At 33.5% G+C, this 27209-nt stretch overlaps 1 protein-coding gene across 2 annotated transcripts; it reads left to right on the top strand.

Annotated features, from left to right (window-relative positions):
• Positions 1-2976: 2976 nt before the first annotated feature.
• On the top strand, positions 2977-27193 carry LOC143466109 (complement receptor type 1-like). Of its 2 annotated transcripts, none has more exons than XM_076964724.1 (16): positions 2977-3125; positions 6617-6808; positions 7913-8095; positions 8182-8364; positions 11321-11365; positions 13939-13983; positions 14872-15065; positions 15627-15855; positions 16393-16551; positions 16677-16868; positions 17957-18148; positions 19307-19501; positions 22504-22724; positions 25340-25562; positions 26021-26173; positions 26526-27193. In XM_076964724.1, the coding sequence occupies exons 1-16, from the start codon at positions 3074-3076 to the stop codon at positions 26603-26605; spliced, it is 2538 nt and encodes an 845-aa protein (XP_076820839.1). In that variant the 5' UTR covers positions 2977-3073; the 3' UTR covers positions 26606-27193. The 2 variants fall into 2 exon arrangements, with proteins under 2 accessions (XP_076820839.1, XP_076820840.1); XM_076964725.1 differs by having other exon boundaries at positions 26021-26196.
• The last annotated feature ends 16 nt before the right edge of the window (positions 27194-27209 follow it).

Here is a 27209-nt window from a genome sequence, read left to right as displayed (position 1 = left end):
TCAATGGAAAAGTATAAAGCAACGACATAAACGAGTTTCAGTTCAATAGGAAGTTTCGGAAACTTTCGGTAAAACTTAACGTGTGACCGAAACGAGCAGAATGATGACGTCGCAATTGTGCTCTTGCGAAAACCGAAGAACTTCTTCAGACAAACAAAAAATGAATCAAACTGTTTGTTAAGTAAATTTCTAATGTGTTGCTCAGCACTCCACGTTGAAGTAGACGACCATGCAAAAGTTTTCTGTATATAACTTATAACATCTCTGTCTCTCTCATAAAAGAACAACTTTTCTCGCAAAAGCTTCTAAACAAGTTTGATAAGCAATTTGCTAGTTTTGTAAGAAAAGCCCACATCAACGGCTAAGTTTTCCGAAAGCTAAGCTGCTTTTGGTTACATCACCAACAGCAGCGCCACAAAGGCGCTGACAAGCAAGCAATAGCAGGGTGCAACCCTAGCATATTTGATTACGACCATAGGTGGGCAGTACCGCGGTATTATAGTTACCGATTTACTGTACCGCGGTACTTTTTCAGTACCGGTACCGTCGGTACCTTTTTTAAGAAATTTCTCTAAATCCCGGTTCTTGGTACTTTTAACGTGATTATTTCAAAATTTTACCAAATAAGTTTTCAAAACTACATGTTAATTAATCCTTAGTGCTAATTTTGGCATCAGTTGAACTTTTTTAATCTAGAAATATCAAGTAAACTTGCAAGCGATTTCATATCGCATATGTTTTGACCGGGAACAATCTTTATCAGGAGAATAACAACGGTAAACATTGCTTTTGCAGCAGCATCTTTCACACAAAAATTTCCGAGTACCGACAAAGTACCGAACTATTTTTTTGAAATAGCACCAATTAAAGAAACCGTTGGTACATAGTTTGGCAATTACCGGTACCGCTACCGACGGTACTCGTTTGAACCAGGGTTGTGAGTAACGTTTTTGGCTCAAAATGTTTTGAGTGAGTGGCGCACAACCATGGCTCAAATAATTAATCTAACACAGTCTCAAAATTTTACGATTACGAATGCTTTATAAATTGAGGGTAGTTGTTGAATTTACAAATTAAAAAATGTGGTACGGTGTGATAATCTTCATCCTCGGACTGAGGAAAGTCTTTGCACGACTTAAACCCGACGGTGATTCCTCATTGCTCGAGTCTCGGTTACCGAGCTAACCTTTGTGTAAGTTCCAATTTTCTACATTTTTTACTCTATTTTTTAATTTTTTGTTTCGTATTGCACGAATACACAATTGTCCTCCAGATCGACTGACCAGGGGCAAATGTTGTTATAATGCCCTGTCCAATAGTAGATTATTCGTATATAAATGTATTATCTTTTGTCCAAGGTCATTACAACGGTATATTGCCGCTGGGTATTGAACAAGGAACATTAGCCGTTTTTATCGTGAGGCCATAGATCGAACAACCTAGCAGACAAAAAGTATCTTTGAAAAAAGTAACTACTTAGGAAAGTAAACGAAAACCTAGAAAGTCCAGAGTATATGTCGTTTTTCTTAACTTCTTGTTTTCTGGTAATTTTAGCTTCTTATAAAAAACAACTATTGTAAGATAAGGATGTTTATATTGGCCATAAATATCATAGACATCGTATGTAATTGGCGCGTTCTATAATGTCGTTGACATCTATAGGTCCACTAGGCGTATGTCGCGTTAGACGGTTAGACCTGTGTTAGACGTTAGACCAGGCAGTGGTCGTTTTTGCTTTGTAGGGTTTTGTCCAGATGTGGAGAGTTGAATGACCCTTTTCTGGGAAGTTGCGGAAATCGGGACGGTTTTATGACTTCTAAATCATGCGACTTTATTCATCAACAACGCCAGTAGGATAGCTTAGTTCATTCTATCAAGTATCAATAACAGCTTATATAGGTCATAGGCTGTATTGAGTACCGTTGTCGAGCACTGAAGTGACCAACCATGGTGACTGTGAGTTAGTAAGGTAGGCTAGTATTTCTCATGCTGAATTAAGTCAACTTAATGGAAAGAAAGAACAAATAGTTTACAAACAAAATAAAACAAAAACATATTGATTTTCTTTTAAAGATTGATTTACAATAATTTAATTTAAGACGAAATTCCAGGATGCATTCTGTTCGATGCATATGTTAATAGCCAGGTTTCATTGTACGTGAGTACTGTCAATCAACGTAATCACGGTGTGACACAAAGCCAATTTATGTCTTGGAGCAGTTGAAATGAGCACAATTTCTAAAACTAAAAATGGACACTGTGCTTTTTTCATTTTAACAAAACAAACAAAAATACAAAAGAACAAAGTTACCATGGTTTAATTGGCTCCGTGTCATGCCGAAGTTAACTGAGTTATCGCCGATCTTTCAGCGTAACTCATGTGGAATGCACCGTGGGAGTAAAATGAATTTACAGTTGCCAGCATGGTTTCAATACATTTGTGCTGCCAAAATGTGTATTTACTTTGTGCCACGCCGAAGGCTGTCGACTTGGTGTCCAAGTGGTTAGCGTGCTGGACTTGCAATTATGCTGCCCGATAATCAGATAATATCAAGTTATCTTAATTAACACTAATAGATACCACAAACGCAAAGTCTATGCCATTCAGTGATATGTAAAAGCATATCATAAAGCTGATATCACTCAAATGATATCATAAAGCCTCTTAACATTCTTTCCAGAGTGCAAGTGCACAAAAAAATTATACTGATGCTGATGGCAAAACACAAACCACCTTACAATGGATGTCATATTTATGATTTTCTTAATTTTTCTCCAGTTAGAAATAAACCAGAATACTAAAAACAGAATTTGACTTCCATTTCAGTGTAGCTTCTTCTAGATGAAGCTTATCGGACTTTTTTTTATATAAAAATTTTCTTTTACAACTGATGTTGGAAATTATGTGGCTGTTTTTTGTTTTTCTTTTACTTTGCTATGCAGTAACCATCTGTCACTTTTTATTGCCAAGGTATTTAGGTCAGTATATTTATTTTGTATTTAGGACAAGAAGATTTTAACTGATTTTATTTTAACCCTGTTGCTTGACATAAAATTTGAAATTCATCAATAAATGGAGCCTTTATACTTTTTCTTTGTCTGCTTAGCTTTGGCACCATTAAAAGGTGAGTCTCTTTATAATGGAACAAGTGATATATTAACTGTGAAAATCTTAACTTTATCTGGTAACGTAATAATTCTACTGGAATTTGTTTTGGATATACACGTCACGATTGTCCGACACGTCAATCAAACATAGATCCTGGAATTAAGCTTTCTAAATCCCAGTGTCAGTCTTTACAGAAATTGGGGATTCCTCTAATTTAAGAAACAAGTGTATGTACAACTTATGCACATGGCAAAAGAATAACATTAAAATTCGACATTAAAGTTTAATGAAGTGTAAACTTATAAAAAATGTAAAAAACATTTCCCAGAACATTGCAATTGAGTAAGTCGTTTCAAGAACAACATGAAAAGTAACAGGTGGCAGAACCTGTTAATCGCAATGTTATAACAAAAGCAAAATACGATATTATCTTTAAAAAGTTAATCATAACGTTAGCTTTTGGTGTTTATTCAGTTGAAATTATAACCTGACTTGAGGATAAAAAATTATGTTAACTTATTGTTTAAAAGAATGCTGGGTAGTTTTTGGTCAAACCGGATTTTAACAATAAAAGATTTCAATGAAAGTTTTATCATTCAGTAAACCAGAGGTCTTTTTATGTAGAACAGGGGTGCCCAACCTCCGGTTTATCAATTCAGTGTTAGCAAATCCAGTGTCGCAAATGAACACACATCACTTCTTTTGTTTATATTTCTGTCTTCCTAATCCCGAACGTTACAACACAATCATATAGCAACCTAAAACATAAAATTAATTGTGCTATCACAATGAACTTTGCGCAGATAACTTTAAACGCATAACTTGAACGGATGAAAACATGCTCAAAACCCCAAAGGAAATCACATGAGCAGTAATTATCATCCCAAACAATTCGTTAGTTTCAAGCAATTGTTCGATTAAGTCATGCAAAAAGTTTTAAAAATGAGTGACACTAATCCACAAAAGCCGTAAGTTTTAAAATTGGATAAAACTATTTAACTTAGCGTTTGCTAGATTACTTGGTAGTAATAATCTTGGTAATTGCCTCTGCTCAGGATACAGTTGCACATAAAAACATTTATTTGTTACCATGCTCTCATGGTCAGCTTTGGATCTGTCCAAAATCTACTTGTAAAACATGACCATCTGCTTGACATTCCTGATTTAGCATGCCTGCAAAAATCACATTTGTAAGTGATATTAACTGATATTTATAACCTTCATAAAAAGATTACAAGAGAAATAACTTCAAAATTATCTATTATTAAAAAATAATTGAGTTTATGTAAGAAGCAACACAGAGAAAATTGCAGCACATGGCAAATTAACTTACAATATCTTTCTTTTAAACCAAGTTTGGCCAAAATCTGAGAGTTTGAGTACAAGGCTGGTTGATATAGTATGGAATGAACCATAAATTGAAACTATATCGTAGTTTGAAAAAGGAATTTTAGCCATTTTGAGAATGTTTTAACCATTATGATTCATCAAAATCACCTTGAATACCAAATATACCGGCGCATTTGTTCCAGTTTTTCTCGCCAAAAATGTTTTTATTATAAACTTAACTTTAAGCCGCCTTCACTTCTTCATTTGTGACAAATAGTGCACATGTCTTTCCGCTTAAAGTAACAAAATCAAAGAAAGTTACAAGCAAATTAATCATTCAAGTCTGTTTGAAATGTTCTGAGAAATCCATGGCCATCGATGTGATTAAGATGCTTGTAGCATTCCAAGCCTATTAATGTTTAGGTTTTGTTTGCTGTAAGTGATGATGAAAGTTATTGCAACTACTTTTGACCAAAGTCCTTCACAAAAAATTAGGATAGAATGACATGGCAATTGAATTATATTGAATCCTTATGATTTATAATAATCCATTCTGACAATTGAAATATCCCGCTTGGTTAGTTCTTCAACCTTGTTTTGAAACAATCGCTTAGGTATAAACAATAACTCAGCCGGAAGCAGCTGAATTTTTCTCCATGTAAAGTGTTTTTGTTAGTGGTGTTTCTACAAAACGTCGTATTGTTTATTTTTCGTCATTGAGTGTGGGGAGCATTGTCGTTTTGGTAAAAACTTGGGAAAAAGTAAACTTCATGCAATGCATAATGCTAATGGATTGCTTACACCTTTGGAGCATGTGTGTAGAAATCTATCAGACTTGGGCGACATCAAGGTGCAATCTGTACAGCGTAAAGATTTGTAACGATGCCAAATTATCATGTTATTAAAAGTGAAGTAAAACAGATGAAACAATACTGAATGCGATGTGACAGATTGTGATAATGATGACTTATTAAGCATTGCAATTTGCAAATACTTTTTCTATTATTACGTAGCAAGGAAGCCAAAATACGGTTATGAAAAGGAACTAAGTTATTGCCGACACATCAGAATTACAGTCAGGACATCAGAATTTAATTGTGCCATTTAAATTCTGGGTAACAATTATGCTTCTGCTCGGGTGTGAGTTGAAACAGATGTTTAATTTTTTTCTTTGTCGCTTTGATTCGCACAAGAAGGATTGCATAGTTAGAAGTGAAATGACTCGGAAATGTTTACAGCATTAAAAATCTTTTAATTGTTGAAATAGACCCAACCAATATGGAGTAATCATTAAAAGTCCAATAATATTTAGGTTTCTTATTGGTTTGTCACGTTGCAATTGTTACTGCTAATCGCTTCTGTATTAACTCTGGGCACTGCTAAGTGGAAGTCGATCGAAGTGCGTCATTTGCTGTCTGGTATTGGAGTGCACTTTCTGTGTGAGTTTGGCATCCCAATACCTTTCGTATTCGTATATAATACTTTACATGGAAATGACTTTGAATAAGTTGTAAGACCACTATGATTACAGTGACTCCACATTTCTGTACTTGGGCTCAAATGTCTGTATAAAAATGCTCATTAGTCATAATTGGTTGAGAAATTCTTAGAAAACCAAAGCAAACAACATTCTTCGATTTTCTGAAAACATAATTGGCTTTGTAGAAAAACACATGTGGCTACTATGCTGCTGGATGTGGTGTTGATTTACTACTTCAACTCAACTGGTGTTTTACAAAATCCTAGGATTTTGTGAAAAATTTCTCAAAAACAAGAATGGTAAAACAGGTTGAAACAGGGTTAGGAATTTCTTGAATTTCAATAGCAAGCGAGTGGTCTTGCATTTATGGTTTCAAAATCGGGACAAACTTTTAAAAGCCGGTTTTCAGATACCTGTGACAGAAAACAGGGCTGCAGACACAACATGGAAAGAGTCAGCACAAGATAAAAATAAGGCAAAGGTTTTTGTTTTGTATCATCCAGCCATTCTTTACTATTGATATGTTGAATTTGATTGGCATAGTCTACTGTGGCCTTTTTACTTCTTAGACATAAAACAACTTGGGTTTTTACAGTTTAAAACCAAGGTTTTGGGTTGCAAAAATAGCGAAAAGCGTGCCGAAAAAACGGTACTTGCAGTACTAAAACTTGTAAAGCTAATAATGCGTTATTTTTCAGATTTTGAAGCAACAGCGTCCTGTAATCCCGCTAGTGTCGCTGACATAGACAATGGTGAGGTGGTTTGCACAAATCAGCACTATGAGTCATCTGTGTGTACTTATTCTTGCAATGGCGGGTTTACATTGTCTGGAAACCCTTCCGTAACTTGCCAAAGCAATCTATGGGAGGGAATTTTTCCATATTGCATAAGTATGTGTCTTGCTGTCTAATAAGTTTTTGATGTTAGTACCAGCTGTTGAAATTAATCTACAGTACATTTATTGTAGTTCTTTTATTTTGTCTGGCAGCTTTGTTTTCATATTAGTCTTTACGACATCTGCAATATCAGGTGAGTGAGATAATGAATAAAATGAGATTAATTTTGATCAAGATTACAGATGTAGCGCTGGAAAAGGGGGTGGTCCTATTTTCTTGAAGGAAGTTTTAAACTGTTTTGTGAACATAAATTATATTTTAATTGGTTTTGTGTAAAAGAAGATTTACTCAGTTACTGGTATAGTTTTTTGACTTGTAATATTAGTTTTCAAAACCACACTTAAACACTTTTTCCAAAAAATTCAATATATAGTTTTTTTTTAAATAAAATTTCAACACAAAAACCAGTAATAACCACAAAATCAAAAACAAAACACTGGTATTGACAGACTGTAATAATATTTTAGTTCATTGATACAAGTTCAAGTACTACTACAACTACTTTCAAGCAACGAAGTATGAAAGCACCGTAGGTTGTTGCAAAGGCTTTGGAATACATACAAATTACAATGTGAATTTCAGGATTGTAACCGAGTTATTTTTTTGACTTTCTTCCGGTTAATTTAAATTGTTATTCACTCAGAGCTAGGTTTTTGACTTTAATTTCAGTGGTTTCATTTTGGACTTTGACTCAAGATAAGTCGATGACTGGAATCAATACAATACTGGATAATAATATATCTTACAAAAACACAACTTATGCACAAACTGGTCTAAACATTAAAAACATACTGCTCCTTGTCAAATCAAAAACCACGGATGAAATGTGGTTGTTTATGCCTTGACTTCATACCCAAAACAGATTTTTTTTAAGCAGACAATTAAGACAGTTTAGTTTCAATGTGATGATTCGTGTTTGTTGACATTGTTAAAAAATTATATTTTCGAAATCAACGTAAGAAATTTCTAGAAACATGCACTTTATTTCTTTGACATTCAAATGCATTTGATCCCCAAAGTAAGCAGTTGTGGTTGTTGTATGGTTTTAAATTTATATTAACTAATTACAGAATACATCCATAAAGTATTCACATTTAGATACGTCATGTCCAGCAATCAACAACCTGACCAATGGTGTGGTCTCGTGCACAAACAAAAATTATTTGAACTCACAATGCACTTTTCAATGCAATTCAAGTTTTGTACTTCAAGGGACATCTCATTTGCAATGTGTTGCACGCCAGCAATGGAATAATGATTCACCAACGTGCCTTAAGAAAGGTATGTTGTGATTGAGTTAATTTTTTGAAATTACAATACGGCACCATATTTATTATTTCTAAAGACATGAATTGAATTATTTCCAGTCCTGAAATGTGAACCACCAATGACGTCCATTTTTTCAAGCGGAGTTGTGTGTAGCGATGGAAATAACTTGGGATCGATTTGCGATGTTGAGTGTCGGGAATTTGATGTCGATGGAAAAACAACATTTACATGTGTTGGTTCAAATGAAGCTTCTGGAGTATGGAATAGAACTGAGCATTCATGTAAAGCATAATATAATCTTTATTGTTATTGGGTGTTACAGTGTAAATGGAGTCAGTGCAATGGAAGCTTGTAAACTCGAAGTAGGAATGGAACAAAAATTAAATTACCGTAGTCATTGAGTTTGAGTACGTTAATCAAAGTTGCTTCTTGAATAAGTTTCAAGTGCTTGGATATGGCCTCACAATGAATATCATCAATGATGCTACTGCAGACACGCAGTGTGTTGTATTTTCTCAATAAACTGTAGCAAAACATTTTGTGCCCTTTTAAAATGCGTAACAGCATCCTATAATGCTAGAAAACATCATCTTGTTATTGCTACTACTATTCTTTGTACCATATTAAGCCTATGTTGATAAGCAAAAACAGTCGTTGACTTAAGGCTCATGTGCTTTGCATGTATTTAATTGACAGATAAAACCAAACTTGTTTTACCTGAAGCTTAAAAAGTAATCTCTCTGTAAATACAAAAGATGGTAGTGTATAGTAGCAATTGTTATAAAAAACCACCTTTTTATAAATGAAAACACAATCTTATTATATTACAAGAATTTAACTGTCATTTCATTATTGTTTATTACTGATATTTTATTATTGATAATTAGTTTTTCAGTTCATCATATTTTTGTACTTCCCTACACTGGTAAAGATAAACCCATACAACATTAACATAGTAAAGCCGGAGATAACTTGTAAGGAAGTGCACTTGGTGAAAAGGGTTAAAAATTGCTAGAAAGAATTTCTGTATTTAATGAGACTTTTGGACCTAGCCAGCAGCTCCTAAACTTTCCTTTCTCTTAGCACCGTTTGAAAACTTGTGAATCCTTACAGCACCCTAAACAACTCAACATTACAGATATTTTAAATTACCGAGCAGTTCAATTGTATTATATCATGTTCAATGCACAATAGAACTGCTGATGGATTTTCCTGCTTCTTCTGAGGCAAAGTACTGGCAACAAATGTTGTGGTTACTACATTAGCAGATACCTATTGCTTTACCGTGTACATGTGGAAAACAGACTATTGCAGAATTACTTCCGTAAGGGCAAATGAGGCGGTTGTCTGTGTTACGAAATAATCACAATAACATCCGTATGTAAGAGTACAGCATTTTTTGGGTTTGATTTTCCATTGCTACGTATGTTGATTTCCCAATCCATCGTAAAGCTGTTCACTTGCTGTGGTGTGAATTCTTTCAACATGTTACTGCGTGGTAGGGCAATTTATTTCTTGGAAACAACTATGGTGACAGTCTTGTTGGTGTTAAGGTTTAATCCCAGTGCTTCACGATTTTATTGATGGTACCTAAGGGCTGTTGGAAGTATGTTGCTATGAGCACTGTGTTATCAGCATAGCGCAAGTTGTTGTTGAAGTGTCTCCCAATAACAATGCCAAGTTGTCTTTTAACTTCCTACATGACACATCCAAGACCTTCGCTCCTGTTACTGTTATACAGGTCCTGGTTGTTTTCTGTCCGACTTTCTTTATCTTCTCTTTTCAAATATGATTTTCCACTTTTTGACTGGATGCATTCAGAACACTGAAATGTTTTTTGCCACGTAGCTCTTTCACTCTCCCATGCGATATCTTCAGATCTGGACCGTGCAAATCTGATTCAGTTTGGGGAGTTTTAATGTTTTTCACCTTTTGTTTTCTTTGGCTTCCTTGCTCATTCTTTGTAACTCCTGGTTTAATTTCTCATGTCAGATACTGTTTGATCTTATTTAGTTGAGGTATGTTCTTTTTTGCAGCTGATGTAAAAACTTCTTTTAAAATACACCAATCTTTGTCTAAGTCATTGGTTCTCAAACTGGAAGCCACAAGACTTTGCCAGAGGTGCCAAGAAAGTTGTTGCATTTGGTTTTATTGGCATAAAATATATGAATGTAATGAAAACATAAGTTGTGAATGAACGTACACAAATTTTCATAGGCGTCGAGAAGAACAACGGGTTGGACACGCTGGTCTAAGTCTTTCACTTCTGTCAGTGCTTAGTAACTTTTGCATAACTTTGTGGCATATCCTCCAATTTTAGATTTGTTTTCACTTGCACTAAATTAAATTTGATTCTATGCCTACGTTTCCTTAACTTTTTTAGTTTCAGCGTTGTTTTTGTTGGTGTTGTGTATTTGTTACATCCATAGAAGTTCGGTCGCGGGTATGCTTTGCATGCTTCCAGCAAATTCCTATTTTTTTACCGATGTGTAATCAGTTTGGTTCTTGACAACACAGTCTTTCCCATGCAGCTAGTTTAAGTTTTGAAATATGCCAAAACTCAGCCAAGTACTCGGGTTTGTCTCATCCCATCCATCATAATATACTATTTCAATCTAGGCAGATATTGCTTGGAACCTGGGACCAGATAGGAGTACTTGCACTTTCTAGTTTGTATGTGATTCAATCAAAATAATATCGAACCAAATCCAAAAAACAAGATTTAATAAACACCTAACAATTTAGCCAGATTAGAGGCGATATTTAATGCTTCGATATTTCAGTTTAAAATGTGGGCAAAATTTTTCAATGAGTTTACAAAATCTGGCACTGATATGTTGTTTGATTTTTGAAACAGTTTTCAATGTATCACATACACCAGGGGTGTTCAAATGATTTCTGCCATAATCCACCACAGCCAAACCTGACAACGTGATGATCCACTAAATACGAATAGTAAACATGTTGGACATACTTTAATTTTTATGGTGCTTTATTTATGTAAATGTACCCTACATTGTAGGGCCTACAACTTATTTATAACTTTGTAAAAGTCCAAAGTGAAGTGTGCTACAGCTGCAAGATTGTTTCAAGACTACATTGGAAGATCCACAGAAAAAGTTGAAAAGATCCGGATCCGGATCGAGATCCGCCATTTGAACACACCCGACATATACTATTTAATATTGTAGCTGCTTTTATTTTTTGTTAAAATATTTTTTTGTACTTTTTATCTAGGTAGCGGAACTGCAACTAACAATAATCGAGAAGTTAATACAACAGGTAACTAAGTTAACAACTATCATACATTGTCATTTGCAGTTGGACGTTTTGTGGTATATCATGGTGATTAATAAATGCATTTGCGTCAAGCTATAAAAAACCTAACAGTAATTATCTTAACTCCTTCTGTGCATTTCTGATCAACAATACCAAACTTAAACATTATTGCAAAAATGAATAATACTGTAATTGAAAAATGAAGAGATAGTTGAATCTCTCTCCAAACGGAAGTTTTGCAAAGATTTTTCTCAAGTCTATGAAATATAGAGTGAAAACTTAATGTTTATAACTCAGCTTTGCTTAACTCATCTCAACTTGAGCGCTGTAACATCATTCAATTTAACGTTTCTCTTCAGTTTGGAGATAATGTGTTTCAATTATGATATGAATTCTTTACGCGACAGGTCTATTCAATCTTAACATTGAAGCAGAAACACAAAGTTTTATTTGATGAACTTAAAAGTAAAAATACTTTTACGACAATTCAGCGTAGATTAATAAAACTGAAGGTTTCAATTCAAATTATTTGTAAACTCGAGTAAAACTCGAGTGTTTGTGTCATGGATCATGTAGGGATGGGCCAATTCACATCGACTATTTCAATCTTGTTCAAAATAATCATCTTGTTATAAATAAATAATGCTTCAATTAACGCAATTATTTTGGAATACTTGCGTTAACCTTTCAATGCAGTAAGGCAGTTATTCTTTTCCCGTACAAGACCGACAACATTTTGTGCAGCTATTAAACTAAATCATTTTTTGCTTAAAACTTTTGAGGAAAAAAAAATGCTCTACTTGAATTCACAGAGCACAGAAACTTTAGGAGGCTTATACCCCTGTAATCAACATCTAGAACAAATCAAGAAATTAGTTAAAGTGAAATTGGGCCACAAAGATTTGCAATTGTGTCAACTCACTTAAAACAAAAATGAGGAAATTAAAAGGAGTTGATAAATGTTATTTTGCTCCACACCAGTATTTGTTAACATTTATAATTATGATGCTGTGTTTTTGCCAATTACAATTTAATTGTTTTAAGACATGAGCTCTACACTTGATTGACTGGTGCTGAATACCATTTTCCAATATAGGGGGAAAAATTAATTTGCCTTTTTCAGCTTCACACGATAGCTATAGTGTTAATATAAGAGACTTGTGTGCTAAAGTAATTGTCAGCTTGTAGATATTATTAGAGCAATGACTTAAAATTAGACATATCTTATGCATTTTTCATATGACAACATTTTTTAATTTTTAAACATTTTCAATGTCTTGTGTTATTTCAATATTTATTGAAATACTTGTCTGTTACAGCCATCATCAGTTTATTAACACCATCATCATCATCTGCTTGATTTTATTAACTATAGTCGACTCCGCTTAATTCGGACACATTGGTTCCGCTCACTTGGCCGAATTAAGCGGAGAAATGGCTTTGTCCGAATTAAGTGGAAAATCGATTGTTCGTTTCATAGTCATGCGTAAAGGCAGACAACGCATTTAAAATACTGTTCTGTTGTGTAATAAATGAATTGCAGCTGCGCTATACTGCAGTAATTGGCACTGATGGCATAAAACGTCTTCGTTTACTTTAGTGAGCAATTTCACTTTTTCTGCTAAACTTTTCTGTACCATTCTGTTCTACAAGATGGACGCAATTATACTGAAGTAAAAGCGACTATGAAGCTGGCACGGCCTTATATGAGTTCATTGTCGATTGTTACCGCATCAATCGTCATTGTTTCACCATAATCACTCATAATGCAATTGCATCTTGTGTTAAAACGAACGAAGTACTATTTATTGTGTCGTAACCTAACGATAGGAATTGCGAACCTGTGTCCGAATTAAGCGGAGAATTGTCCGAATTAACGGGAGTTTCTTACGTTCAATTTTTTCTTTTTTTTGTTTCCGAGCATTTTGGCCGAATAAAGCGGTTGTCCGGGTTATCCGATGTCCGAATTAAGCAGATTCGACTGTATAATAAACCTTAAAAAACAGTACAGTAGTAAAATTAGACATACAGTGTCATATGCATTTTTATTTTGATTATTTCCAGGCTCTTTTTTTATATAACAAGTTGGTTGCAATAGAAAAGCATGGGAAGGCTTAAATGCCATTACTAAATCTACATATTTTAAAACATAGTTTTAAGCTCAAAATTAGAATGGGGTAAATCCTCTAAGAGTGCTTATTACGTTAATACGCATAGCACGTCATAAAGATAACTGTAGTTTGAGTGTATCGCCGTTCTTAAAAACTCTTACTAAGTTTTAAGATTGTCAATGCCAGACTGTGTGCATTTCAATTGGCAAGAAAATTGTAAGGAAATATTTTCAATAGTGATGCATTAATGATCGGTAGTGATATAATTTAGCCGGACCAGAGGTGCTATTTAATGTGTTGATTTTTCAGTTTAAAATGTGCACAAAATGTTTCAATGAATTTACAAAATCTGGCGTGAATATGTTCTCTGGTTTTTGAAACAGTTTGTAATGTATCACATATAGTATTTAATATTATAGCTGCTTTTATTTTTTGTTAAAATATTTCTTTGTACTTTTTATCTAGGTGACGAAGTTGCAAGAATCAATAATTCAGAAGTTATTGCAACAGGTAACTAAGGTAACAACTATCATACATTGTCATTTGCAGTTGGATGTCTTGTTGTATATCATGGTGATTGATAAATGCATTTGTCTCAAGCTGCAAAGAAAGTCCATCTTTTTGGCTGAAATTGTGTTAAGCTATGAAAAACCTAACACTAATTATCGTAGCTCCTTCTGTGCATTTCTGATCAATATTACCAAACTTAAACTTAATTGCAAAAATGAAAAATACCATAATTGAAAAATGAAGAAATAAGTCGTGAGCAAGGCTTTTTTTGTTGAACTTAACCTTAAGAATTCTTTTACAACAATTCAGCATGGATTAATGAAACTAAACGCGTCAATCCAATTTTATTTTTGTAAAACTCGAGTATTAATGCTATGGGTAACATAGGGATGGGCCAATTCGATTGAGCGATCTTGATTCAGTTAATGTGATTATTTCTGGCTCATTGCGTTAACCTTTCAAGGCAGTAAGACAGCATTGTACAGCTATTAAACGCTGTAACATTTTTCGTTCAAAACTTTTGAGGAAAAACAAATGTGCTGAGCATAAAGACTTTTGGTGGCTTATACCCCTGTAATCAACATCTAGATTCTAGAACAAATCAAGAAATTAGTTAAAGTGAAGTTGGGTTACAAAGATTTGTAATTGTGTCAACTTTCTGAAAACAAAAATGAACAAAATTTTAAGGAGTCAGTAAATTTTATTTTGCCTTTCAAGCATGACACTATGTTTTTGCAATTTATTGCAATGTAATTTATTTATTAGCCGTTACGGTCAATGCCAGACTGTGTACATTTTAATTAATAACAAAATTGTAAAGAAATGTTTTTGTTTATTATTTATGAAATTACCAATTTCACTACATTATTATGTTTGCTATGTTTCTAGGTTGCCAGCAATCTAATTTGGATTTACTATTTGTTATGGACAGTTTGTTGCCGGATGATGAATTTACTTTGAGTATATCTTTGGTGCGATCTGTTGTAAATGGCTTAAGTGACCTAATTTGGTTTGGTTATGTCTGGTTGGGAGTTATTCTACCTGATTCAACGTGCACATCAACGACGAAGAATGAATTTGTTGTTAGTTGTTTGATGTCTTTTGATAAGTCCTGATGAACTAAATTTGTTAATGGCTGATGTAGTTGTTACTTGTATCAAGGCTTACTGATGAGCTTGTCTATGCCGTGTTAATAAAATAAAGTTTTACAAAACTCTGACAGACACTGGCACTGAAAGTAATGCCTTGCCAGTATTTTATCAGAAACATATAACCTTTGTAAAGACATTATACTAATGAGGTTAGAAGTGATTTTTCAGTGACAAGTTCTACTCCAAAAGTTCGTTTTTCATCATATCACGACCACATGAAATCATTATTTAAACTTTGATAGAGATTTTTTCATGTCCTTGCTTGCTTGATGCAAGATGAATGAATGGATTGGTCTGGGTCCTGTTTGATTTTGTTTTAGTTTTTCGATACTGTTTTCTTATTACAAATGCATGCAACTACTTCAGCCTAGTACCCTCAAGATTTTTTTTCCTTTATACTTATGTATTATTGTTGTTGTAACATGTTTATGTTGTGTTCTATCAGCCTTTTTTAATAATATATTTTAAATCTGGTATTTTTTTTTGTTGCAGGACATCGTAAAACTTGGCAAGTGGGAAGACATTTCACTGCTTGATGATCACTTACGCAATTTTAGTTTAAGCGGTAAGGGTTGTTCAAATTATGCTGATACATTTCAATTGAGTGGTAAATACGTGGACGGTAAAGGCAGAAGCACATCGGTGCCAGTAATTGTGTTTTTTATCTCGGAAACTTTGGAGTTTGAAGCTACCGAAGAACTTGATGAATTACAAGGCAAAGGTACGTAAAGAAATTGAACAAGGTCAGGTATCTCATTGATGCTTCATAGGTCGTTTGCCACCTTGTCACAAGGGTCCTTTAACGTGTAAAAGTCTTTAAGGCCTTGCAACTTTGTCACTAAAACATTTTCGATGAAAAATGGAGACTCTAAGATTAGATTGTATGAAGCATATACATAGTACATGCTCCTGCTTATTTGCTAAAGACTAAAGACTTTATCATGGGGGCATTCTCATCAAACTCTGTCAAGTGCATGAACTCAGCTTACCTATGGTTTACAAACTTTTGCAAAAAATTGTTTTTAAAATTTTAATACACATCCTAGGCTAACTGCTTTTTCATAGTTGTTTGAAAAGATTGTTTTCGCAGATAAATAGTTGCTTTTAATATTCAATAAAAGAAAAACAAAGCATGAATTTCAATATTCAGAAATCTTTATTGCAGAAACATTTGCTGGACAAAGTTGTTGCCTGTTAAAAAACATATGTATGAAAAAAGTACAGCCTTTTCATTTTGTTATTTTACATCATGCTTTAGGAATTGAGGTTTTAATGCTGGGGACTGGTGCCGCTGACAAAACACAACTCGAAAACCTTGCTGACAATAAGAACCATGTATTTGTGAGAAACAGCACTGCAGGGTTGGTGGATGAAACTGATAACATTGTAGATTTTATTAAGATCATAAAATGTTCAGGTAAGGTCCATAATTTGTTAAAATGTATTAACTAATTTGCGATCTTTACCTAATTAAATGCTTTTTTGTCGACAGTATACATTTCTGTTTAAGACAAAAATACAGTGTTTTATTGTGGATTTCAGAAAACGGATGTACAAGAGATTTTCCAGATTTTGAAAATGGAAAGTACTCATGTTCTTATATAGAGAATTACGGCAATGTTTGTGAATTTGAGTGTGATACAGGATTGCAGTTAAAAGGAAAAAAGCTTATTAGATGTGTAAAGGTAGATTTAGTCAATGAAGGTTGGTCTTCAACCCCACCAGTTTGTACAGGTAAGTAAAGGAAGCCTATTAGTGTAAAACTTGGTTGTGGTTGTATAACACAGTGTCAAAATATGACATTTTTACGCATTTCAGTTTGAAATTAGCATAACACTTTGCGCTACCAAGAAGCGTAAATCAGGATTGCTCAATCAGGTGTATGTTGCCATGTAACTTTTTTGTGTGGCTCACAAAAGTCCTCATTAAATGAAAAACTTCAAATGGCATACAGACAACCGAAACTACACAAAACAAAATTAATGGTGCTGAAGTATTTTGTGTGTAGTGGCTGTGTTTGATGTCATCAGCAGGTTTAATGCCACTATCATTTTTATGCTTTTTTCCTTTGTCACTTTTTTTCTTTAACTTGCGTTCATTTTCATCTTCTGTGCAACTTTAAGCAAAAGTTGTCCTTGAATTAGTGCAAACAAATAACACATTCAGTTGAATAAGAAACTGTAATTCTCTGATAATTTTCATCACAGCCACTATATATTTGTGTATAGTTCATCTGCTTGTATAAGTTGCTTTTCTATGCTTAGGCTCAAGAAATAGTACAAACTCTTTTGGCAGGTTTCATTTGAAGAAGCACCACTTTCAATATTTACTCGCCTAGAGAGTCGTTCTGTCAGAGTTCTTTGTTTTACTCACACTTAATACTATTTGATTAACATGATTAATTAATTAACACTACAAACATGATTTATACATGAATTAATATGACAACGATAAAGTAAAACAAAACCACTAAGATTGCATTACTTTTGAACTTTGCCTCAGATAATTTTCATAAAGCAATTGTTGGAAAGCTTGACAGAAACCCAATACCAAATTCAAAAACTTGGCATTTAATGAATTAAAAACTCTTTTAATTTCACTCATTAGTTAACTTACTTTTATCCGATGAATAATATTGACTTCATGATTCAAAATATGCTGTTATGAAAATAAATTGTTGTAAATTTTTCCTGGAAAGTTTTTATATTTTTACCGGGCAACATCTACTTGTACAGAAAAGTGAAGCATAATTTGTTGGATGTTAAATACATATTTGTTTATTTTAAGTAATTATTTTTAAGTTCACTTCACTGTTGTTTCAGAGACACAATGCCCTGCACTAACTACTCTGGAACATGGCACCGTTACTTGCACAAGCAACAATGAAGTTGGATCTAAATGTGCTTTTCGTTGCAACCAAGCTTACTTTCGGAGAGGTGCAGATAGTTCATTTTGTTACGTTGATGTCAGAGGTGTCGCAAAGTGGTCAGATGCAACGCCAGCATGCCTGCAAGGTACAGAATAATACAGAAATGACATGGATTGTTTAACTTGATGTTTAGTAAAAACTGGATTTTGAATCGTGCTTAAAAAAAATTCAGAAGTGTTTTTTGCTTCATCCATTTTTTTTCTTTTCTCTTTAATGCTGCTCTTCCCCTCGGAGGCTCATCAGGTGTGACAAGGTAATCTTTCTAGTACAGTATGTACTATACTATACTCCCAACGGCTAAATAATACACACAAGTATCCAATATAGAATATGCCGAATTGACATTTGGGGATATTTGCGGCAGGGATAGTCGTCTTATCAGAAACCATAATTCATGTTGCAATTTGTTCAATTTTTTTTTCTAACCAATATTATATAATTGTCAAATGCATTTGGTCTGTTATTGAGCAGACTCTGCACAATTGCATAACATAATTCAAATTTTTGTGCGTTTTAGATAATTGTATTTGTGCAATTATATTTGAGGTTGACCTAAAAAGGTGTTGACCGTGTTTTAGGTTAAAGGAGCAGGACCTATTGCAGGCTCAACACCAGCATTCACAAAAACCTTAGAATTCTGCTAGTTTGAGCGTTCTGTTCTTTTTTCTTCTTTCTCCAGAACCTAATAAAATTTTATAAGGAGAGTCAGAGGGGCAGAAACCTAAGGAGTTTCCTAAAAGAGGGTTAAACCAGAAGCTGTAAACCACATCTGGTAATTCAACCAGATAGAAACCCAATCCCTACAGGGTTAAGTCTGTGATAATGTTGTGACACTTAGTTTAACGGTTTACCTTTTAAAAGTTAGCAAACAAAATTTTTGAAGAAGTAAAAGCGAACACAACTCTACGTGGTGATCGGTGTAATATTTTTTTTAAAGTGCAACGTTGAAGTCCAACAAAATCATAGATATCACAAGTTTGAAGGCTTGATAGTTTTCTTTACTGGTACGCCATGAACTATTCATAAAAATCCGATTTAAGTCGTTATACATTTAACTGGGATACACAACTTGAAATAAGAAGACATTGAAAAATTTTTAATTTTGGTTAATATTTTACTTCATGGGGTATGTTTAAAAAAAAATTCTACCTCAAACTTTTACAGATTATGTTTTATTTATTCCATTTAAAATCACTACCAATAATACAAAATTTCATATCGTAATTATTTTGGATGGTTACAGATCTTTTTTGTCAGCCACCTCTGCTAACACCAGAGAATGGTGTTTTATCCTGTCTTGATGGAAACCGCTTTAACTCCTTGTGTACTTTTAACTGTAATGATGAGTATGCATTGGAAGGTGAAATGGAAGTTAAATGCAGTGTACCACGGCCCAATGGTGATGCTAGATGGAGTTCAAAGTCCCCCTCTTGTAAATGTAAGTAAAGCTTTTTTTTCTATATAGCCTTTTTTAGAATTTCTTTTCTAGTTTTTCCTTTTTTGTCATGATTTTTATCCCACAATACGTGCTGCATTGTTAAAAAAGATCCTATAAAAAGCTTAGATTTAACTTGACCGTTGTAAAAACTATCATCTCATAAGCTTTTTATGTGACCTATTCCTAGTGCTAATAACCCAACTTGTTTTTTTCATCAGTATAATCATAGCTGTCATCTGTGAAATGCAAAATTAGGTAAGATACAACAAGACAAAACTTGTATATAAGCATCACATAACTATAGTGATTCATTTGAGTAATTTTCTCGATGGTAATTTTCAGTTTTTCACTCTGCTTGTGACACAGTTTAAGTTGAACTAACTCACAAAACAGCAAGTCAATTCACTTTAGTAATTCTTCATAAAGTCAGGCATCAACTTATATAGCTCTGCTTCACAACTCTGGTGGTTGTTTAAGGTCTGTTTTGAGAAATACTTAAATTAAAAAACCAAAAATGTGTTTCTTTAGCGTTTAGATTCACTACCTGACGGAGAACAAAACTGTTACAACTCTGGTGCACTTCAACAATAGTCAAGTTAAAGTAATCAGAATTTTAGGTTTTTTATTACTTTTCTTTGATGTGCTACTGGCTGATACTCATCAATCACTTCTTAGGGCACTATATTGAACTGCTTTACTTTATTTCATTTACTGTGAAAAGGCACACACACACACACATGTAACGCATTTCGATAATTATGACAGAGTTCTGTTGTGAATTAGTCACTAGGGCAAATCTTTCTTTTTATTTTCTTGCCTTCGGTAGTGATCCATAAACTCAAAAGTACAGTGTTGCTTTGATATGGCTTGAGGGTTTAGAAAGGATGCAAGTAAAGTGTTAAGATATGTTTGCACTGCCTAGACCCTCATAAGAGCCCAGCACCTATTATCATCACAAGTGAAGGGGAATTTTCAACAAGGATATCTCTAAGATTCTCACTGAAACAAAATAAACTCCTACCAATCGTTTTTTTTTCAAATATTTTGTTACCGTATAAAACATTACTTTAGCATACAACGAGCCTGTTGAGAATTTTTGAAACTACAAATCTTCACCCGATGAATAAGAATGTCAATGATGGACACCTTATAACAGGGGTCGGCAACCTTTTGCTAGTCACGGGCCAAATGTCGAGTGTACAACTCTTTGGCGGGCCAGAATATTCATTAATACTATAATTCACACTCACTTCAGTATATTAAGCTACATTGCTGCAATCTCAATCATACCAATCACAAAAAGAGCAAAATATATGTATTCACACTTCAACAACACAGCATTAATGTGACACTTGATGCTGCTTGCTTTGTGAAAGTTTTTCAACATCTGGTGTCAAGTCAGATAAAGCAAGAACCAGAACATTTTCTAAATGGGCGTCGGAAATACATGATCTTAGCTTGCTCTTCGTGAATTTCATTGTTGAAAACATTTGTTGACATGTGTACGTGCTACCAACCATCAATACCATTTCTTTTACATTGTTGGTCAAGCTGGGATAAAGACCACTTTCAAGAAGGTACTTTTTGTTAAAGTCAAGCAGCAATATGCCCTTTGTATGAAATTTTGCCTTCAATTCGTCACTGCATTGCATTTCAATAAGGTCCATTTGAAATTTTTCGGGAATGGTATTGGCGTCCATATCAAACGGAGTACTGAATAGCCTGAATTTATTTTGTAGAGAATGAATATCGGATCTCTCTTTGTATCTATAACCACTAGTCTAGTCTACTCTACAAACAATCTCGTACTTAGTACTACTACTTGCTACCGCCTTCGCACCAGTTTTATGGCGTAACAGTAGACTAGTACGACGTACTTATGGCGTAACAATACCACAATTTTTTCAAACAGTGCTAACACTGCAGTTTGAAACTCAATAAGAAAGGGCGGGCCGTGTTCTTGTGATAACTAATTAATATGTCTCGGGCCGGACGATTTCGCATGGCGGGCCGTAGGTTGCCGACTCTTGCCCTACAAACATTGAGAGTTGCTGAATTATTCTGCTGTAACAAATGTGAACAATAGCAGAAATTTATAGTCTTATACAGTAGAGTCCGCTTAATATGACCACCATTTTGGTATGTTCTCGACCTTTGCCATACAAAATTCTCCATTTATTATTATGGCCAATTTTTGGATATTATGACCACTCAGGCTCTTTTCATCAGTTTTTTCTGTCATTTATGCAACTTGACAGTGGCAATTGTGCCACGTGTATTATTAATTTATCTATTATTTATATTATTATTATATATATTATTGTTATTTATTTATCTGGCGTTCCCTTTGATGTTGCTGTTTCGTGTTAATGAAATAAATGATGACTTTGTTGTTTTTTTGCAATTTCACTCTTAACTGTATCAATCCTGGTGAGGTTAAACGGCGCAGTAGCAGTTTCGATTATTGCAACCATTCGGACCAAAAATTAAGACCAAAATGGCCTGGTCCCAAGGTGGTTATATATAATAAGCGGAATCTACTGTATTTCCAAAATTCGTTTATAATGTAATGACAATATTTTTGCTTGCATAGCATCAGAGCAGGGCGTATTGAGATAACTTATTAACAAGATTAGAAAGTGTGATGTTTTTTAAACGGCATTATGGTATGGCCTGTTTGGAAAATCTTTTACTTATTGTGATATAATCTCTAATCTGTGTATGCGAATATCTTTATCATAATGATAGACATAAGACAATTCTATCATTTTACACTTTAATTGCAGCACTTAATTTCCTTTTGTATTGTGTCAATGACAGTATTAAGTTATTTGTACTGAAAATTACTCAAAATTCAATACTATTAATAGTAGTAGTGATACTAAACTTATAGTATTACTACTACTAATAGTACTGAAAATCCAAGTTTTTTTATTAGGCTTTTACAAACCTTATGTTTGAGTTTAGAACAAGCCTTTAATTGCCATTTTTTGTTTATCCAGTATGCAATGTCTTATCATGCAAAAAAGATATTTTGATAACTCTTGATGGCGGTGGTTTTGACACGAATGATGTGTTCAATAAAGCACTGAATTGGACTTCGTCCTTTGTTAAAAGTTTAAACCGTTCGGTTGCACAGGGTCGTACCAATATCGGGGTTATGCAGATGACGGGTCAAGCAAACCTTGCATGCCACACCGGTTACACTAAAAAGGAAATAAAGGTAAATAAAATTAAACTTTCAAACTGTGTTGTTACAATGAGCTTGAAAAACGATACAACCTGTGTTGTCAGATTCAGGTCTCGCAGTTACGCAGATGCAACTTTGCAATAAATTATTTTTCACTCAGATATTTTTACCAACACATGGCAGGTCAATAATTGAAATTTTATGCAAATAATCGCATAACATAAGTTAACATAACATATCAACTTTGCTGCTGACACAGGTTTATGACTTCCAACTTGTAGCTAGTGTTTTGCAAAAAAATGAAACATTTAAAGCGGTATTAAAAAAACCTACTGTATTATCTATGCCATTAATCGCATTTACGACACTTGCAATCATCCTATTTTCATCTGATGCCGCTTTGTTCATGCACTGTAACATTTAATCAATGAATGCTGCTGCAATCCACAATTATCTGTGTTAGCAATCGACAAACAGATGGTATCAAATAATGCATGTTATTTCCCACCTGCTAATCGTAAAACTGCAACTACAGTGCCTTTAGGCACACATTGCATCAGAATAATACAAGTTGCAAACGATTTCACTATGACGTTTTATTGACTACTCGAGTTTTATTCCGTAGAAATTACTAGCAAATAACGGTTGTTCACATTGAAAAAAGAGCCCTAGAATTTTATAGTTTAGGTTGAGACAAAATTGACTTAAAGTACCAATTAGTGGCCAATAATACAATTAAAGCGGAAAGGTTTATATAACTCATTTATTTGCAGAAAAAAAGCAAACAAAAACATTGATTAATTTTGGACTGACATCGTTTTTCTTCAGAATGATATATAATGTATCATGGTAAATGCGAAATGACTTTAAGTTTATTTGAGAAAAAGGGAAAACAGTTATGAGCGTGCAGACTGCGGATCTTTACCAGCACAATAGGTATGAAAATGATTACACAGTAGGCGTTATAATGGTATTGACAGTAAGTTTACAACACAATTCGAGGTGACAGGTTGTAAGTTACATAGAACAATATGACAAGAATTGAATTAATACTAAAAATAGTGAGATAAATAATAATTATTATAACATAGTTCATATGTATGAGCTATAGGGTATCTATCCAACCTTAATTAGATAAGAACCCATTATGCAGTATTACACCATAAAAACTGTAGTTTAAGTCACAAATTAGGGGAATTGCCTTATTTCGAAATCTAGGTTTTCAAGTTTGACAGACCTAAAAATATTTTTAACTTGATGCCTGTGCTCAAATGATTTTCTTTATTCTATATATTCATTCCAACTTCATTACGAGCATGTGCTCAATGGAATATATAAGGCAAGGGGGAGCATGTTGTCATAATTTTAGGATTTTTTGAATTGTATTTTTAATGGATGCAACAGCAGTGATCAACCTTTTAATGGTGCCCATGTACCTTTTGTGTTAACACCAGAATAATTTCTTTACTCTAACGAGACTAAGGAAATCAAATTTATAAAAACTTAAAATTTTGTGACAAGATACAAAATTATAGATCACTCGCACATTCTTTGCAACTACAGGTCAAGTTTTCCAAGCCAGTTTTCTTAATACATGTACTTTGCCTTAAAATATTTAGATAGCCTTTTTAGAATTTTTTGCTTTATCTAGTTTAAAATTAACTGGGAATATTTTTCCTCACAGCAGCTATTGCGATACTATATAGAACGCTCTATTTGTTTTGCTATTACAAATACACACGATTTCTATATTTTTACAAATAAATAGAATTATAAAATTACACTAGAAAAACACTTAAATAAAAGAGCGAATCGATCATATCTTACCTGTCAGGCATTTACCTAGTCACAATTCAACATTAAACAGGAATCTAAATATTTATCGAGTACAAAATTTATGATGATATTTAAAGTTAACATGAAGTTGTTTGTATGCTTTTCTCTGTCTGCCTAATCTCAGAATGAAGATGAAGGGAAAAGATAACAGCAAAGCAAATGTAATGTTGAAGCAGTCAGTGAAAGCAGGAAAAAATAGTCGTTACAACATGCCCAACTTTGCCTTACTACAGTAAAACATGAATATATGTTGTCTAGTTTGACGCCGAATTTTTTTCTTTATGCGTCGTTTGAAAAATAGTTAATTTAAGCTGAAGATAAGCTTTGAAAAAAATCATTTTTAACTGAAATTAGGCCATTTACTTCATTGCAAACACACACAGAACAGTTGTAAGAACAAACTGAGAGTAAATTAAGTTTGATGTTCGTGTAAGGTTTTAAGCTTATGTTGTAAGGCGTAAGCTATAAGTACAAATATGTAAATCGCCCTGTGCCCTGCAAATGTAAGTAATCACTCAAAATAAACTGAATGAATATAAGTATCACGACTTATGTTCAAATAAATACTGCACAGTAATTAGTTTCAAGTGATCTGTTGCTGAATAGTGTTTTTGTCTTGTTTTTGATATCAGTTACAACTCGCAATTTGGTTTGATAAATAATTTTTACCCTCGGACTGATGAAACCCTTTGCACAACTCAATGTGCAATGTGTTGTAACAAAAGAAATCAATGTATAATTATGGTGTTCTTTGCTGCATAATGCATAATATATTATATATATATATATATATAAGCAAATGTATATATTAGATTGTTCTGGGATTGTCTTCTACTGAAATGTCAGACGTTTTGAATCATCTGAGAGAAATAGAAGTATTGAATAGTTGTTCCGATACCACATATTCACTGAAAAAATCTGTTGCCTACTTTGCAACTGTTGGTAGAAGTGATGTTCAGCGTGTGCTATTGTTGCTTACTAAAGACGATAGCAATCACCCAGCCGAAGAAACTATTTTGTACGCTGAAGAGCAAGGTATTTTATCAAAAAGACTGAATATAATAGTTGAAAGTGTATCGATGTATCACTTCTAGTTATCCGATGTTAAGTAGTTAATTAAATATTCACCTAAATCGTTGAAGTTGCTTGGACTGCAGCTGGTAAAAAAAAGAAATTGGTAATGAGTGGCATAAATTTATGACTTAGCTTGTTACTTTGCAGTGTTTTTATATTGTGCAGTATTTTTAATGGTCTTGTACGATTTCAACGATTGCAATTTAAAAACTTTTTAGGTGGAGAACGTTTTTATTTTCGTGTAAATATGATTAAGAATTGATTCTTTGTATAGAAAATTACAAACTGCGAAATGTCAATAAGTAGCAAATTTGAATTTAGTGTATTTTTCGTGATTAAACTGTTGAAGCTTCTTTGGTGATAATGTAGTAATGTTGTTAGGATTTCTTTGGTAAAGAACCTGTGTTACTTTCATACAGATGTGGGAGTTGTAACACTTAAGATGAAAGCCGATGGTTTTGTTGGAGTGGGAAAACTCTCTAGAGACACAAGTGCAACAAATGAAAGGATTGCAACTAATTATCCTTATTTCAAATATTTTCTGGATACTTTGTTAGAAGAGGGATCTTTCAGTATGTGATAGTTATTAGAATTGGTAAATATTTCAAATAACCGCGAACCTTTGGTGCTGTGGAGTGACAGGTTGATGTTGATTCAATGCTTATGTCCTACAAATGCAAGACTTAAGAATGACTTTTAAAGATACTTGGCTAGCTTATTAGGAAATTGATAAATAATATACTAATTAGAATAACAAATAAAGATAATTATTAGATTTAATGATAAATATTAACAAGGTATTAACAAGCTTAACAGTGAGATGATTTTCAAAACGATATTACGGTATAGCGTAGCCTGTTTGGAAAAAATGTTTCTTTTAGGATGTATGTTTATCGTTTTACTTGTTTATGTGTTATATTTCAGACAGAAATTCAGCGAACATTAAAACTTGGACCGGGAAAAGCTTTTTCTTCCCGTTATTTTTTGTTTTAATGTGCATGTGAAACAGCGTTAAGCAATTATTTATGGCGTTTTGTTCTGCTATTTTGCTACCTTTCAGCTCAGCGGCAACAGGATCCTTCTTATTTTTGCGGATAGTTTACTTTGCGAGCATTAGATTGTTTTCGTGCCGCATTTATCCCAATCCGGTGAATAACGGTTTGCTTGGAATTGTGGAGTTCACACGCACACTCGATTAAAAACTTTCTTTTGATTCTTAATAATAATCAAGTTTATAATGATAATAATTCTATAAATAAACCAGTTAAAAGAATTAACATATGACAAGTTATGCTCGTCGGTGTGATTAAAGAGTGGTTATTGTAATCGCAAATAAACAATTATTTGAAGATTTTATCCCATGCTGATTTAAATTTGCTGTTTTCACATATTCACCTACGCTGAAAAGCGAAAAATACTGAATTATTTTAAAATTTGTAAGTTAAACGTTTCCGAAATTAAAAGAGTAGACAACATTTACAAAGATTTAAAGGAACCTGCGTGCTTTTTGCTTTTGCAACTGATATTCACGTCTTTGAATATTTTCTTCTTTATCTGCAATCTAATTTGTCAAGTTCGACACAATATAAATCTTGCCTCGTTAATGTG

Source organism: Clavelina lepadiformis, chromosome 7, assembly GCF_947623445.1.
Source record: "Clavelina lepadiformis chromosome 7, kaClaLepa1.1, whole genome shotgun sequence".
NCBI lineage: Eukaryota > Metazoa > Chordata > Ascidiacea > Aplousobranchia > Clavelinidae > Clavelina > Clavelina lepadiformis.
This window is presented reverse-complemented; position numbering and strand designations above follow the sequence as displayed.

What these genes read in the sequence shown, in the direction of transcription:
- LOC143466109 (XM_076964724.1), top strand. Translation starts at nt 3,074, where the DNA reads ATGGAGCCTTTATACTTTTTCTTTGTCTGCTTAGCTTTGGCACCATTA. An exon ending in TAAGATCATAAAATGTTCAG is followed by an intron (nt 16,552 to 16,676) that starts GTAAGGTCCATA and finishes TGTGGATTTCAG; the next exon opens with AAAACGGATGTACAAGAGAT. An exon ending in GTTAGAAGAGGGATCTTTCA is followed by an intron (nt 26,174 to 26,525) that starts GTATGTGATAGT and finishes GTTATATTTCAG; the next exon opens with ACAGAAATTCAGCGAACATT.